Source organism: Rissa tridactyla, chromosome 4 (assembly GCF_028500815.1).
Source record: "Rissa tridactyla isolate bRisTri1 chromosome 4, bRisTri1.patW.cur.20221130, whole genome shotgun sequence".
Lineage (NCBI taxonomy): Eukaryota > Metazoa > Chordata > Aves > Charadriiformes > Laridae > Rissa > Rissa tridactyla.
Window position 1 is genome coordinate 23091655 of NC_071469.1, and position 15971 is coordinate 23107625.

General features: G+C 35.3%; 1 protein-coding gene across 1 annotated transcript in view; it reads left to right on the top strand.

The window, feature by feature from the left end:
• EML5 (EMAP like 5) overlaps positions 1-15971 on the top strand; it is a 104454-nt gene that overhangs the window by 53806 nt on the left and 34677 nt on the right. Inside the window, exons 14-23 of the mRNA XM_054201236.1 lie at positions 1375-1561; positions 2829-2934; positions 4205-4298; positions 5800-5900; positions 8028-8230; positions 9167-9278; positions 10287-10414; positions 11864-12005; positions 13945-14097; positions 14901-15032. Of these exons, the coding sequence (XP_054057211.1) occupies positions 1375-1561; positions 2829-2934; positions 4205-4298; positions 5800-5900; positions 8028-8230; positions 9167-9278; positions 10287-10414; positions 11864-12005; positions 13945-14097; positions 14901-15032 (1358 nt within the window). The remainder of the gene's footprint in view (positions 1-1374; positions 1562-2828; positions 2935-4204; positions 4299-5799; positions 5901-8027; positions 8231-9166; positions 9279-10286; positions 10415-11863; positions 12006-13944; positions 14098-14900; positions 15033-15971) is intronic.

Genomic DNA, 15971 nt, shown 5'->3' on the forward strand with positions numbered 1-15971 from the left:
TTGTCTTTCTTATGCGATAATTTAAAGAGCTGCATTGCTGCAAAAAGGTCCTGCATTTGTTTTCTTCTTAAAAATAATGTAATTTTTTTCTCATGATACATGCTTTTAATTAAGTAAAGAAATTAGTATCTTGAGATGTATACCATAAACATTAGAGATTTCTGTTAGTTTGCAGTTGCTGATGGTGAAAGTTTAGTTATTTTGTTTGCCGAGAATGACTTGCTGATCATCTTCAGGGCTTTTTTTCAACTAGTTCAATTAGAAGTTGGGTGCAAAAATGCTTAAGTAGAGCCTTATGATCCCTAAATAAAGAACATTCGTGGCCAATTCAAACACATTCAAGTGTTATTCCCGTTCTGTAAATTTAACTATCTGTTTAGAGATGTAATCAGATTTTGCCTGCATCTTTGTAAAATAATTAAAAAGCTGATTTAGTGAATATCTGTAAGAACAGAAGGAACAGAAAGAGGTTTGCTGGAGAATTAACAGCATAGACACAGGATGTGTCAGGAGTATATGGAATATTGTTTATATCGGAAGAAAAGAAGGAATGAATTTCAGTTACGCATTTTTAAATATTATCTCCATTGACTGCCAGGGATAGCGTTATTAAAAACACTAATTTAAAACTTGGTGGTTTGTTTAATGTGTTGTTTTAGGTTTCTGACCCTCTTAAATTACTTGTGGAAGTAGGACCCTAGCCTTTTTGAAAATGCCTCCATTTTTTTTTTAATAGGGTACTGAATGTTAATCCTCCCACCTAGGAGGAAATGTGTATACTGTGATAGCGCGTACAGCCCTCAGTTGGGAATTGGCCTGCTCTTGCCAGTTGCTGTACCAGTACAGAAAGGAGACAGGTTTTCCTTCAAAAAAGAAGGAAGATCTGGAAGAAAATATATGCATTTGTTTTCTGTTAGCAAGTTTCCAGAAACTTTCAGTTTTATGATATCTGTGTTGTCCACATTCTTGTGGAAACTTTAGCTGCCTGATTTTTGAGCAGTAAGAGATAGAAAATGTCTGAAGTATTAGTTTTGTCCGTTTCATTTAATTCTGTGTTGCATGCCTCAATTCTCCTATGTGGTTTGGAACAACTACTAGCTATTACTTCCTCTTCTAAACTAGTTGTGGAGAGTTAGCTATTAAAGAGCAGTCACTTTCAAACTAATACTAGTAGTACTAATGTCTGAATAGTATATGAAATTAATAAATTGGTGTTTCTTTGGGGAAATATGTTAATAATCTTACAACACCAAAGCAGTAGTTGGTAAGTAACCTGAGTTTTTACATGTGCAAAACGCATCTTGCATAATTCTGTGTCAAAGTTTCTGTATATATGGTTATGACCTTGATGAACAAACTTTTTTCTTTAATCAGTTACAGAGGTTACGACTGTCGAAGCAATTTATTTTACACTCAGACGGGTGAAATTGTATACCATGTTGCAGCAGTGGGAGTGGTGTACAATCGACAGCAGAACACCCAGCGCTTTTATCTAGGTCATGATGATGACATTCTTTGCCTTGCTATTCATCCCTTAAAGGACTATGTGGCAACGGGTCAGGTAGGATGCGCGTTTATCTGCAATAGGAATCTGAAGTTGTTAATACTGAATTTAGGAAAGCGTGGTTTGGAGGAAGGAAGTCTGGTCTACATTTATTCAGGGGAAGGACTGCATTTGTGTTGCAGATGGAATCATGTTAAAAAACTGCAACGTAAATGTTTTTTTCAGTTCTTCAAATTAACTCTGATAAGAGTTGTTAGTTGGTAGTTTTTTTGAACTTAATTTTTTATTTAAGAATAGATTCATATTTTCTATTCAGCATTATGTTGCTGCTTCATGATATCAAGTGGAGGAAATGTGCGATTAAAATATATATATTTTTTTTTTTTTAGTATCTTAGTTGTGAAGTTAGTGCCTGTATTTACGATATTTTAAAATACCTTATGCTATCAACAGAAAGATGCACTCCATTATATACTGTTGTATATATACACATTATATACTGTTGTATGCTACATTACCTGCAGAAATTAGGTAAAGCAGTAATCAAATTCCCCATGCAACACTGGTTTAGATTTTCCCGGTGGTGGACATTACGGAAAGCTTTGCAAACGTCATATATCAAGTTTGTGGCAATACCAGAAATAAATCCTATCTTTCTTGTGTCCTACCCTTGGGCTTAAACACAGGAGAGTGTTCTGGTTTTGCAGCCCTTTTTTGTGTACTGAGGTGCAAAACCTTTGGAATAGCAAGTAATCTTGTAAATATTGACTAATAATGTTTGTACGTAGTTGAAAAGAATAATCTATGTTCCATTTCTTACCAAGTTCCAATTACCTGCATTAGTACTGTTCTTGTGGACATTACTTCACGGGTATCAGTGCAGTAGAATCTGACTTGTAGGCATTTGTAGTGACAACAGAAGTCACCTTGATTTCTCAAACATAGGGTAGCTTATGTACCAGCAATAAAAATAACCTTTTATTTTTAGACAAGGAATGATTGATAGAGAATTGATGGAGTAAATATGCCACAGTGCAATCAATGAAGGGCTTCCCACCCCCCTAGCGCCAAGAGGACTCTAGTTATTGTGATTAATGCGCTCAAGTTCTTCGGAGGGGAGAAAGAGACAGCTGGGGAGTGATACTTGTAAAGCAGGAGAAGGAATAATACTGCTAGCCGGACAGAAGGAATACTAGGAAAATGTTATCACTGTGAATTTTTTCTAATACTTTAAAAAGTATTTGTCAATATTATACTTCTAAACAACTGTGTGAAGTAACTGAGAAATGACAAAAAATATAGTTACAAATATTTATACTTTCAGGTTGGTCGAGATTCCTCAATACACATTTGGGATACAGAAACAATAAAACCACTCTCGGTATTAAAGGGCTATCACCAGTACGGTGTTTGTGCTGTTGATTTTTCAGGTAATAAGTATTTATTTTTTTATTTATATATAATTTTCCTTTTCCATATAAAAATACAAGCTAATCGGTTCTAATGAACAATTGGGAATTCCTTTACACTGAAGATTTTATCCTAAAAATATTCTCCAGTGATCAATGTCAAATGAGAGAGACTGTCTTAAAGTGATCGTTTGTTAAAAAGAGCTCCTGTGGAGTCTTGCACATCAGGAAATGCAAGAACAGGTTCTGTGCCGTTTAATAGCTGGGCTGATCACTTTGGAATTGATTTTGGTTGTATGAGGCAGGTGCACAGATCTGGAGCGTTGTGTCTGCGATACAGCCGTGTAAGCGAATTTTTGAGCAAATTGTTCAGGAGTGCCTTTTTTTTTTTATTATTTGTTTTTGATTATTATTAAATCCTGCAAGCTGATTGGTTAGCACACTGATAAATTCAAAAAGTCAACTTATGGAGTTCTGAGCAGAAACCGAGCCCCTCTCTCCACCTTATACTAACATAAGAGACTGTCAGTTAAATCTTTTGATATTTTTGCACCCCATGCATGGAATTCCTTTACAATGTTAAATTACCTCTTCTCCACTGGCTTCTATTCTTTAACGGTTTGGATTTACTGGATAGGATCTCTAAACTCACACTGAAGATGTCTTAATCACAAAGATGAGTAGTTTGGAGTCTTTGATTCTTACGTTTGTTTTGTTCTCCTTTTTCAAGATGCGAATCTCATTTCACAAATTTTGACATAGATGCATAGCAATTTGGATAATGTCAGAAAATTGTTGATCACGAGTGACCACAAATAACTTCTTTTTTGGAGGTTAATGTGGGATATGTGTCAGAGCTTCTCAAAGACTTTGCGCTATTACTAAGTTTAAGGATATTTCATAAACTTCATGGTATTGCTTCAATGCTTTCCTGTTCAGAAGTGAACAGGGATTTTCAGAGTGGACAGAAAATTCTCACAGTGCAACCTGTGATGAAGGTTTTTGTGCAACTATATCAGCAACTAGCTGAACAAAGGATTTCGTACAAACACAGAGAATCTAAGTGCAATTTTTAGACTGGGTAACCAAGCCCTAAACTCCATCCAACTGACCACTCAAGTTTAAAAGCAAACAGATGACAGGCATGCCTCTACGTGTCATACAATTATTTACCTGTTTGTACATTCTTCTTATAATAGTTTTGAAGTTATAATATTATTTAATATGGTTTCTTATTATTGCAACATAATGTTATCTATCTACTCTCTTAATCATAAATTTATTTTTCTAGCGGATGGGAAACGATTGGCTTCTGTTGGAATAGACGACAATCACACTGTTGTACTCTGGGACTGGAAGAAAGGAGAAAAGCTTTCAGCAGTAAGGTAGGAATTTAACTTTGCTTTAAAATTTGTATCTGGATTTACTCAAATGACAGTAAGCAAAATACATTCATTAAAGAATAATATAGTTCTCTAATAAATTATCACTTCTATCACTTAAGTGATACAGGCGATAACATTTAGCACAGCCCTAAAACTTTTTTTGGAAGAAAAAAACAAAGCTCTGGTAGAGTCAACAAGAATTATTATAGTGACAGCTCAACTGGTGAAGAAAGAAGACATAGAAGGCAAAGTTTATTTACATTTATTTGATGTGTTCTGAAATAATTTCTTTAAAACTTAACTGCATGCACTTCTGTTGGCCCTACCAGAGATGGTGATGTACACTCTGCTTTTCAAATCTTTTTTCATCAGACATCACATCTTTCTTGGGATAGTAGTTTGCAGGTGTTTTGTTAAATAGAGTTTTAATCTACAAAATGATTCTCTTATTTAAGCTCTTAATTCTCTTAATATTATCTTATTAATATTAATTACATTAATATTAATTTAATAAATATTAAGAGAATTAATATTCTCTTAATTAAGCTCTTATTTCCAATGTTGAGTAATGTTTGTGAAACCTTTGACTTTGCTGTTTCTAAGCATCTGTTGCTTTAGATAGACATTTTTTTCAGCTTTTCTTTTTTTTTTTTAAATCCCCCTACTCTGTGAACCTACCAGTCTTACTTAATTCTTGATTACAAATCTTCTTGAATGAAGATTACAGTGTAAGTTTGGAAAGAAACTGGTTCATGCTTTTTGCTACTAGCCCATTTAGTGATTTGAAAATGACAGAAGGTAAAAGATTGTTGTCACTCTTGAACAGAGAACAAAAATTAGGGAATAGAAGCTCTTCTGTATTTTAAAGAAAAAAAAATCTACTAGTAAGCATTTCTTTCCTTGCACAGATAGCAAACATAGTTGAAAGCTGTTTTTCACATTCTAGGACTGAAGCAAAGCATTGGTTTTATAGAAGCACAGTAAGAAATCTAACACACATAACAGGTTTTAGTGTTTTTAGAAAGAACTGAAATTTCCATTTAAAATTGATATAACAGCATATGTTTTATTCTAACAAGAAAAATAAATTAAAAGATGGATGAGAATGGAAATTTATTTTCAAAATGAGAGACTTTTAAATAAGATGTACTACTTTACACCTCTAAGTTTCATTATGAGCTGTCAGAGATCTAAATGCTGTGTGTCTAAACTTAATGCAAATATATATTCTTTTTCAAAGAAAATGCCACCTAGTGGATTTCCGAAGTAACATAATTACTCACCTGCTTTGAAAACTGAAGGGTAATCAAAATAGAATAGGACTCAGTATGTTTGTTCTTTGGCTTTCTTCCTCTTCATAATAAATTCCTGTTAATGATTTGGAAATAAATGTTAGCAAGATAGAAAAGGTACACATTAGCAAAAAAACCCTCAAACCAAAACCTATTTAAAAATATGAATAGTTATATTTTTATTTAAAATATTTTCCTTTGCATTTCAGGGGAAGCAAAGATAAGATTTTTGTTGTTAAGATTAATCCTTACATGCCTGATAAATTGATTACGGTTGGAATTAAACACATGAAATTCTGGCGTAGGGCAGGTAAGGAAACTTTTCAGAATTACAGCATTTTCGGTTACTTGAAATAGAAATATTGCATCTCTTATAGTATGTCTCATGCATTAAAGGCAATTTTTTTCTCTTTATATGTCTCTAAGTTAGGTTTGCCCTAGTAGAAATAATGTTAATTGGCATTACGGCAGTAGTGGGAAGTCTTTTTAAGATCAGTTTGCCATGGAGCTAGAGCTACACAAGTAGAAAGGACCCTAGATTTCCTACTGTCTGTTTTTTATATCTACTAATAACGTAGCACATCTGAAAATGTTACAGAGCTGCTCTAAAATCATAGAACAGTTTTTGGAAGAAGGACCTTTAGAACATACATGTTATAAAGAGGCACAAATATAAATAAATTTAACGTTATAAAAATCCACAAAGTACTTGAAGAGGACACATGTGCCAGTTGAGACCTGTTTGTTTAGATAGAACTTGACAATTAAAAACCAAGATAAAGAAGCTTGCTTTATCTGCTTGAAAAATTTTGAAGAGTGAAAAATCCATTCCCTGATATTAGTGTGAACTTCATTGTTTCAGACCTCAAAATGAGGTTTTTGAAAGACACGTGCTACAGAGGACTAGCTAATCTGCTAAGAATGTTCTAACTATTCATGCAGAATTTATGTACATCAAGTCACATGAGTCCCTGATAAAGATTAATTGTGGAGAGATAAGTCTGTGATGAAAAAAAATTACACTAGTTTTCTCAGTTCTGGCTCCAGCAGAAATTAATCAAGATTGCCTGAGAGCAAGCTGTTGAAGTCTCTATAAATTATTAATTTTAACAATGGTGCTTGCTGTCTATAGAAAGAACAAAGTGTGTCAGGATACTTACTGAGAGAATTACTATAAACTCTTTAGAAAGAAATCCTAACTCTGATAAAAGCCTGGAGATGGCAATTTTGAATAAAGAAATGAAATTGTTTAAAATGCCTCTTTTTCTCCTCTGGTACTGCTCAGTCAATCAAATTTCTCTAACGCTGCAGCCCACCTGTGCAAAACTGCAACGGCACACAGGCAAGGCAGTCACCGGGAAACAGACTTAACAGTGGTAGTGTATGTAGCATATCAGTGCACCTTAACAAACGCCAAGTCTCTGAAATATGCACTAGTGCAGGTGCACTTGATGTGAGAAGAGACACCAAAGTATATGCTTCGGAATAAATTTTCATCGGTGGCAAGTGATGGCAGAGAGGTTCAGAGATCCTGCCTCTGTAAGTAGGAGAATGGTATTAAGCGTCAGATCCTGAGGGACTTCTGTGTTATACCCCATGAAGTCTCTCTGAGGATTGTGAGCATATAAATCTCACTTTCTAGCCAGAAGTTGCTTTGTGCTACACCTGTCAAATGATTTTAGAGACAGTATTTTAAAGAATTTTAAAATTTATGTAGCTGTAACATTTATATTATCCAGAGGCCAGTATAGCATACCTCTAAAATAAAATCAGAAATCCTCTCACTGAAAACATAGAATCATAGGGTGGTTGAGTTGGAAGGGGCCTTAAAGATAATCTAGCCAACCCCCCTGCGATGGGCAGGGACACCTCCCACCAGACCAGGCTGCTCAAAGCCCCATCCAATCTGGCCATTCTACTAAATAAATGTAGTGCAGCATCTTCTGCTTATCTCACTAAGAAAAGCGTATCACTGAAATACTTCCTCCTACCCATCTTAATCATGTGACTGATAAGTGTGACTACAGACTTCCTAGCACAGTGATTTTGTTAGTGTTATTGTGAAAGGGATGGGATGTCAAGTTTTAAACTTTTTTTTTTTCTTTCAGTTTAATTTCATTAGAAATTTCTATGTACTGTGTGGTAGATGCTAAGTTTTTTGTTTACATGTGGGTTTATAAATGCACTTTCTCTTTGTATGTCTATGTGGGTATATGTACCTATTCAAATCCAGATTTAAGTAATAAGTTAAAGGTAAGGTTTTTTTTATGTCTTGAAAGATGCCAAATAGTACAAAAATTTTATTTTCTGACAACTCTTCTCAGGCTCAGTTTCTTGGGGAGAACGAGAGGAAAAGACTTGTTGCTTGTAAGGTTGTATAGTATATGGAAAATAATTTTAAGCAAAGATCTGATGACTTGTTTTTGGTTTGAACCAGGCGGAGGACTAATTGGGAGAAAGGGCTGCATTGGTGCGTTGGGAAGAACTGATACAATGATGTGTGCAGTATATGGCTGGACAGAAGAGATGGCGTTTTCTGGAACTTCCACAGGGGATGTGTGTATTTGGAGAGATGTGTTTCTCATAAAAACTGTCAAAGCACATGATGGTCCTGTGTTCAGCATGCACGCATTGGAAAAAGTAAATAAACTGCTCATTGTTTTTTTGATGTCTGGACAAAAAAAGCGTATGAAGTTAGGCCTTTCCTAAACTCAAGAATCCATTGGCTTTATTTCCATTACAGAAAAGCCTTGTGAGGTCTACATCCAAAATAGTGTTTTATGCAAGTCTCTAATTCTTGTTACGTAACGCAATGTTTTTCAAATCTTTGTGGTCTAGTAACATCTTATTCAGTAATTTTCATGACCTCTTACTAAAGAAATAATAGTAACTTTATGATAAGTAGAAGTACTTTTTGATTTAAGCATCCAGGAGTATGATGCAATATGTGAGCTTGTGAGAGAGGAGGATCATACTCTTACTATTTTGTGCAGTGATTACTGTCTACTAGTAGAAGCATTCAATCTGTAGCTCACTAAGTACTCTCTCCTGATTCTCAACTTCTTTTGACTCCAGAAAGCCTTTAAGCATGTGCTTAAATGTGAGTGGGTGTTCCAGTTAGATTAGTTGTATGTTTGAACTTATGTATGTGTTTGTGTTTTGCTAGGTTAGACCAAGTTACTCCACCTCCTAATACTTGAGTTTCAGTATAGTCTATATAGTACATATATACTGTATATAGCCAAAAGGATCTTGAGCCTAAATATCAAGAAAAACATTTCAGTACGTCAATTAAGTTATTTTTCTGGTATGGTAGAAGCTTATTGGTTAGACCTTTAAAATCCAGCCTATGTACATGGACTCTACAGAAGTGTGCTGCCTTCGTCAGGAGAATTCATTTTGTTGCTCCTGATCTTTTCATCTCTAACATCTGTAGTTCTGTGCATTACGGTGTTGTATAGAATCCATTTTCAATATTGACAGAAATCACTGAAAAATTAAGGAAAGGTAATAACTGATTATAACTTGCGATTTTTTTTATTTTTTTTTTTATTTTGTTTTTTTCCCCTCCCTCAGGGATTTGTCACTGGAGGAAAGGATGGGGTAGTAGCTCTCTGGGATGATACCTTTGAACGTTGTCTCAAAACGTATGCCATCAAAAGGGCTGCTTTGGCCCCTGGGTCTAAAGGTAACGCAGACTTTATCCTGTTTTTTATTCTATTTAAAGTATTTTCTTTAGAACACTCTTTCTGTGGAATTGCTTTCCCCAATAGGAGGAAATACACATTTGACCCAATGAATACTAACAATTTTTTTTAAAGTTTTATTGGTTCTAAATAAGTCATTTTTATGTTGGGAGGGGAATGGTATGTTGTAGTGTCTGTTTGCACATTTGGTGGGTGCATATCTTATTATCTGCCTGAATTAATTGATTTAACCTTGAGTCTCTTACCACCCAGGTGATTTTTATTTTTTTTTTTAAGTGGTAACCAAAAAGCCTATTATATTTCTAATCATGAAGTATCTTGTCTGATCTTTTTTGTTTTCGAGGAGGAGTGGAATTCAGAACTGTGGTTAGTTTTGTATGCTGTTAGTACGTTTTATGACTTAATTTTCTGTAAATCCATATGTCTCTTGAAATTATGTAAGAACATTTTAGTTCCTATTATTCCTATTTCTTCCATTTATTCTTGATCTTAGTGCTGATTTACTGTTTTCCCTGTTTGATGTTCTGGATAGCCTCCCACCCCTGCCTTAAAATTACATCTGCTGTATTCTAATGTATGTAGTTTGATTTTCAAAAATCATGTATGAAAACACCCAGTAACTAAAACATTCTAATACAGAGTATCTCATTGTCATACCTGTTTAATAAAAGCTAGATTTGAAGGTACCGTAAATTCTAGCAGTATAGTAGTATAGTTGGTGCTTTACATGCACTTTTTTTTCACTAAGATTGCCAGTGGGTCTTACATTTACATTATCATTCTTACATTTACTCTGTTGAGAAGAAAGGTTAGTGTCAGTTGGGTAATTGCTAAATACTCCCAAATGAGTTCAAACATGTGAGTTCTTCCATGCAGGAATATGTTTTTACTACTGAGTATCTTTTTCTACAGTAAGAATAGAATGTGCGTATGTATGAAAGATCCTCTTTAAGGCATACTTGAGAATATTCTGTTTTCTAATGTTCTAGGTCTCCTCTTAGAAGATAATCCTTCTATACGTGCCATATCTTTAGGACATGGTCATATTTTAGTGGGCACAAAGAACGGTGAAATATTGGAGGTGGATAAAAGTGGACCAATAACTCTGCTGGTTCAGGTACATCCTAAATATCAGTCAAATATTCCGTACCACAAACACTGTTTTATTTTCCAAATAAAGACTGTTGTGAAATAACAAGTATTTTAATTTTGAGTAAAGTTAGTGAGTTACTATCAGTTCATAGATTTTTAAGGCTAGACTAGACCATTATGACTCTTTAATGAGCCAAACAGATCGCAGAATTTTATGGACTAATTTGTTCAACAAGTTCATCCTTTAAAGCAGACCAAGATCATATTTCTGTTTTTAAAAAAAAAAAAAAGGTAAAAAAGTGTGTAACAGTGGATCGTCCACCAAATTCCTTATTACCTTTTTTCTAAGTACTAATTACTCTTCCTATTTTTAAAAGTTATCTCCTTGAGGTTTACTTTTAGGTCTGCTTCGTGATTATGTAAAAAACATTTTGGTTACCAAACAGACTGCATTTCTTAAGCCTGACTACAAAACAAATTTTTTTACATCGTATCATCATGTGATTTTCGTTCATACTTAAATAAAAATCCGTGGAACTTCAGTTCGCACCTCTGAGTGGCCAGTGCAATATGTAAAGAAATAGATTTTTTTTAAAAAATCTGTTAGAACCTAAGGTAAATAAAAAAATAATAATCTAGATCATAGAATCAGAGAATAGTTTGGGTTGGAAGGGACCCTTAAAGGTCATCTGCTCCAACCCCCCTGCAATCAGCAGGGACATCTTCAACTAGATCAGGTTGCTCAGAGCCCTGTCCAACCTGACCTTGAATGTTTCCAGGAATGGGGCATCTACCACCTCATTGAGCAACCTCTGCCAGCGTTTCACCACCCTTATTGTAAAATATTTCTTCCTTATATCTAGTCTAAATCGTCCCTCTTTTACTTTAAAACCTTTACTCCATGTCCTATCTCAACAGCCCTGCTAAAAAGTTTGTCCCCATCTTCTTCTTCCCTTTAACTACTGAAAAGCTGCAATAAGGTCTCCCCAGAGCCTTCTCTTCTCCAGGCTGAACAACCCCAACTTTCTCAGCCTGTCTTCATAGGAAAGGTGCTCCAGCCCTTTGATCATTTTTGTGGCCTGAGGTTCACATGGGCCCACTTCTCAAAGTTGTCCAGGTCCCTCTGGATGGCATCCCAACCCTCAGGTGTGTCAACTGCTTCACACAGCTTGGTGTCATCCGCAAACTTGCTGAGGGTGCACTCGATCCCACTGTCCATGTCATTGACATAGATGTGTGTGAGGATTATTTCTCAGGGAAAAATTTTCTCTACTGATAATTACTATAATTTGCACTTTTACTTGTATGTAGCAGGGTGAGGTTTTTTTCAGGTGTTCTGTGTTTCTATTGAGATACTTCTTTTTCATCCTCTAACGATATGCATGTTCTCTCTCTATTTCTAAACTTCCTTAAATGTATTATTTCATATGTCAGTTTAAAATACAAAGTCATCTGATTCATTGTGTTTTTTCAGGGTCACATGGAGGGGGAAGTTTGGGGTCTAGCTACTCATCCTCATTTGCCTATTTGTGCCACTGTAAGTGATGACAAAACCTTAAGAATATGGGATTTATCTCCTAGCCATTGTATGTTAGCTGTTCGCAAATTGAAGAAGGGTAAGATGCTTAGTATGAAAAAATATTTAACTGAATTCAGTTGACATTTACTAGCATTATGAATCTTTCAAAAGCAAGACTGAATAAATTCCTTTCGTTCCTCAAATTATTTCATCGATGCTATGTTCATGAGTTATGTAGCCCTTAAGCTAATGAATCTGTAAGAAAGATTTCTTCGTAATACTGTTCTTGAATGTTACAATTGCAAATAATTTAAAGTCAGTGAAATTACAATAAAGGTTGAGCCAATTACATAATTCTGCCATATTGCTTATAGTATTGCAAGCTTTTTTTGAACAGTGGAGGACTTTGAATCTAGAAATTTTTGGAAGAATCTGGAATGTCGAGGAAAGAGAACAGTCATAAAATTCTTACTCATTGTATACTGTAACTGAATTCTATTTTGACAGTTGGAAAATCTGTTGTAAGTGACGTCACGTAAGGAGACTTTTTTTAGGATTAGACCAGGCTGGCCTTAACAAGCTTTTAATGGTATATATGCTTTGCTAGACAAGGGAATACAATAGGCTTTATCTGTTTGACATTCAGTAAAGCATTTTGATCCAAACCTTATAGGAAGCTTAGTTGAAGATGATTTGGATTAATAAAGTAAATGTAAGAAGAGTCACGAGCTGGCACAAGCAGAGATTAAACAAGAAAGTTTCAAGTTTGTGGTCTGCTCAAGTCTTGAAGCTGATATTTCTTAATAGCTTTAAGAGTAGTTTTGGCAGAAGAGTAAGGATTGCTTAATTTGCTGATGAGACACGCTTTGAGATGCTTTGGCGGTCTTAAAAAGTACCTGTGTACTGTACAGAAAGAGCTGGATACTTCTGCAGATTGCACTAATGTAAATGAGATAATAGTTGGTAATTAAAAAAGGCAAGACTCAGTGACTGTAAGAAAAATGCCTTTGTAGCTGAGGAGTAACTGAGGAGCAGAAGGCTCAGGATGTTCTAGCGGATGGCAGGATGACAATTACCTGTGATAGTGAGGTATTTTTCCCAGGACATAATGAGGTATGCATATAATTTACAAGAGGCTAATCAGAGTATTTTTTGGTATAAACTTCTCATCTGTGTTCAGCTGAATGAAATTAAACTGAAAGTTGAGTATGGAGAGGGAGAAGCTACAGGGTAATGAATGAGAAGCTTTGTGGTGGAGTCAGCTAAATAAAGGACTACTGTCTACAAGTTAATCATCCCTAATAGTAGGGAAAAATATTTATGCTATATCTAGATATATAGATATGCTAGATTTATGCAAATCTATATAAGCTGACCATAGATAAATTTTGATTGGAAATTAAACTGTTTTTTCAAATGAAACTTGACATGTTTATTAGAAGGATTATATGACATAGTGACAGTGATAGCAAATGACTGGATTCTGTGAATCCAGAATCACTGAATCTTCATGGTTGGAAAGGACCCTTAAGATCATCGAGTCCAACCAAACAACCTACAATCTCTGCCACTAGAGCATGCCCTGAAGTGCCACATCTAGTCGTTTTGTAAACACCTCTAGGGATGGTGACTCAACCACCTCCCTGGGCAGGCTGTTCCAGAAGGTCTTTTCCTGCTGTGTTCTCCCTACCAGAGCAAATGGTAACCAACAACTGGCACCAGATACTAAGATGGAGAGCAAATTAAAAATATATAGACAATAGTGATTTATTTGTGTTACTAATGTAGAACATATGTCAATTAATATGCAAATAAATGTAATCATAAGATTCTGGGATTGTGTACTCGTCGATTTGTTAATAGCTTTGGTGTGCTACTACAGATGTAGAGCTTGGAAATTATCTTGGTAGCATCTAAAAAATTTCATTGGACTATATACTCTAAGAATAGCTTTCCTTTACTACTGGAAAAGTACACCTAAAAGAGGGATTATGCACTATAAATGTACCTGAATGCCATTTCTGTATTCCTCATAGGAGGTAGATGTTGCTGCTTTTCACCTGATGGAAAAGCATTAGCTGTTGGTCTCAACGATGGAAGCTTTTTGATAGTTAATGCAGATACCCTGGAGGATCTAGTCTCTTTCCAGCACAGGAAAGATGTTATTTCAGAGATCCGATTTTCTCCTGGTAAGTGATTTAAAATTAAGATTTTTATATCGAGGTTGTTCAAGCAAGCTTCATAACCTTTAAAAGATAAAAGAAGTAGAGATTTCTAGTACTCTTTTACGTGTAACAAATAAGCCGTCAAGACTAATATTAACATTTTGAAAAATATTGGGTGTGAAGTCTTATGTTGCTCATTTAAGGCTGAGATTATTGGAATAGGTTTGCTCATAGTAACCTCCTGAATGCAACAGTCAACTCATGAACATCCAGCAGGCTCCTGAGGGTTCCACTTTATGAGCTGCATAAGCTTGGCTCCTCTGAGGTTACTGTTAGCTAATGAGAACGAGAATGCTTGAAACTGGTGTGTCAGAAAGTTCTGGTGTCTTCTTTTTTTCTTCTTTTTCCCCCTACAGTGCTAAGCACTCCCAGTGAGGCTAGTTTTTTTTAGACAGTACAGCTCTTAGGAGCTCAAGTGTATTTCAGTGAAAATACTTTGAGATTTCGATGCAAATTACTGATACCCGTTCTCAAGCAACATTACTTTCTGGTTACCTAAGCCTTAGTGCTCTCCAAGTGGGATAAATGTTTAAAATTTCATGAGATAGGTTTTTATTGTTTGAAGATGTAATGATGTCATGGTTGTATATTTCATACTGATTTTGACTGTGATACGAATATTAGCCTGTTGAGGACTATATAAATTAGCAAGCTCGTTTCAAAGAAATCTGAGTTGCATATGGCTGAGTTCCAGGACGTACTTTTATTTAATATACAGAGCACTACAATTTTTGAAAATGTCTTGTGTTTCTACTGATGTGCTTTAGGAGCTGGAAAGTACTTAGCTGTGGCATCCTGTGACAACTTTGTAGATATTTACAATGTAATGAGCAGTAAACGAGTAGGAATCTGCAAGGGAGCCTCCAGCTATATCACGCACATGGACTGGGACATAAGAGGTAAGTAGCAATCGTTCTAAAAATCTGCTGGAAGATTGATTACATTACGAACTAAATACAGTACATCTACAGTATGAATTTATGGCATCACTGACAGATTTGCTTCTTTGGTTTTTGAGTATGCTCACAGCATCTGAATAAATATAAAAACATGATTTTTACTAGTGTTTATATTTTTAGAATTTGTGCAATTTGAAGTAAAATAGAGTGGTTTGGGTTTTTTTAACATCTTCTGTGTTTATTGTGTGACTTGTACTTCTTGAAAAATGTACTGCATGATGCAGTTGCATCTGTAGCTCAGGAATAGATATATCTGTGTTGTCAAAAATAGCAGAAAGACTGGATTTCCTGTCTTCCTGGGTCTTAATACGTGACTAACTTCAACAGTAACTTTAGTCCTGTTTCATGCAAAACCAAGGCAGTGCAGTTGTGCAGTCTCTTAGTTTCCTGCTCTTATTCTTCTACATGATCCCTTTTGAAACTGTCCAATTTAAGAGTGTTATACGTTAGCTTCATCTGAGAATTTTGAAAACAGGAAGAGGACGGAAACATTAATGAGAATTTTCCTCAGAAAAGAAGCAGTATAAAGGCAAGCAGAAGCCAGCTGCTTGGAAGCAGTCATTGGCTGGGCAGCATATTTGCTTCTCAGTCCCAAGTGCACACGCACACTGGTCCGCTGGTTGTCACAAACAAGCTCTGAAGTAGATGCAGCACGTTTTGTCTACCATCTGATGGGAAGACCTTAAACAGGAGAGAAAAGTAATGCATTATTGCAGTTTTCAAAGAGAGGAGGAAGGACTGTGAATTTAAGGGGTTGAAGGATTCAGAAGCCCATACTTCCAGCTCCACTGTTTATGTATGCAGCTTTTTCCATTGGAAACAAATAGTTTGTGTAATGCTGTTAGCAACAAAAGTTTCAAAATAACTTTTTTTTTTTAA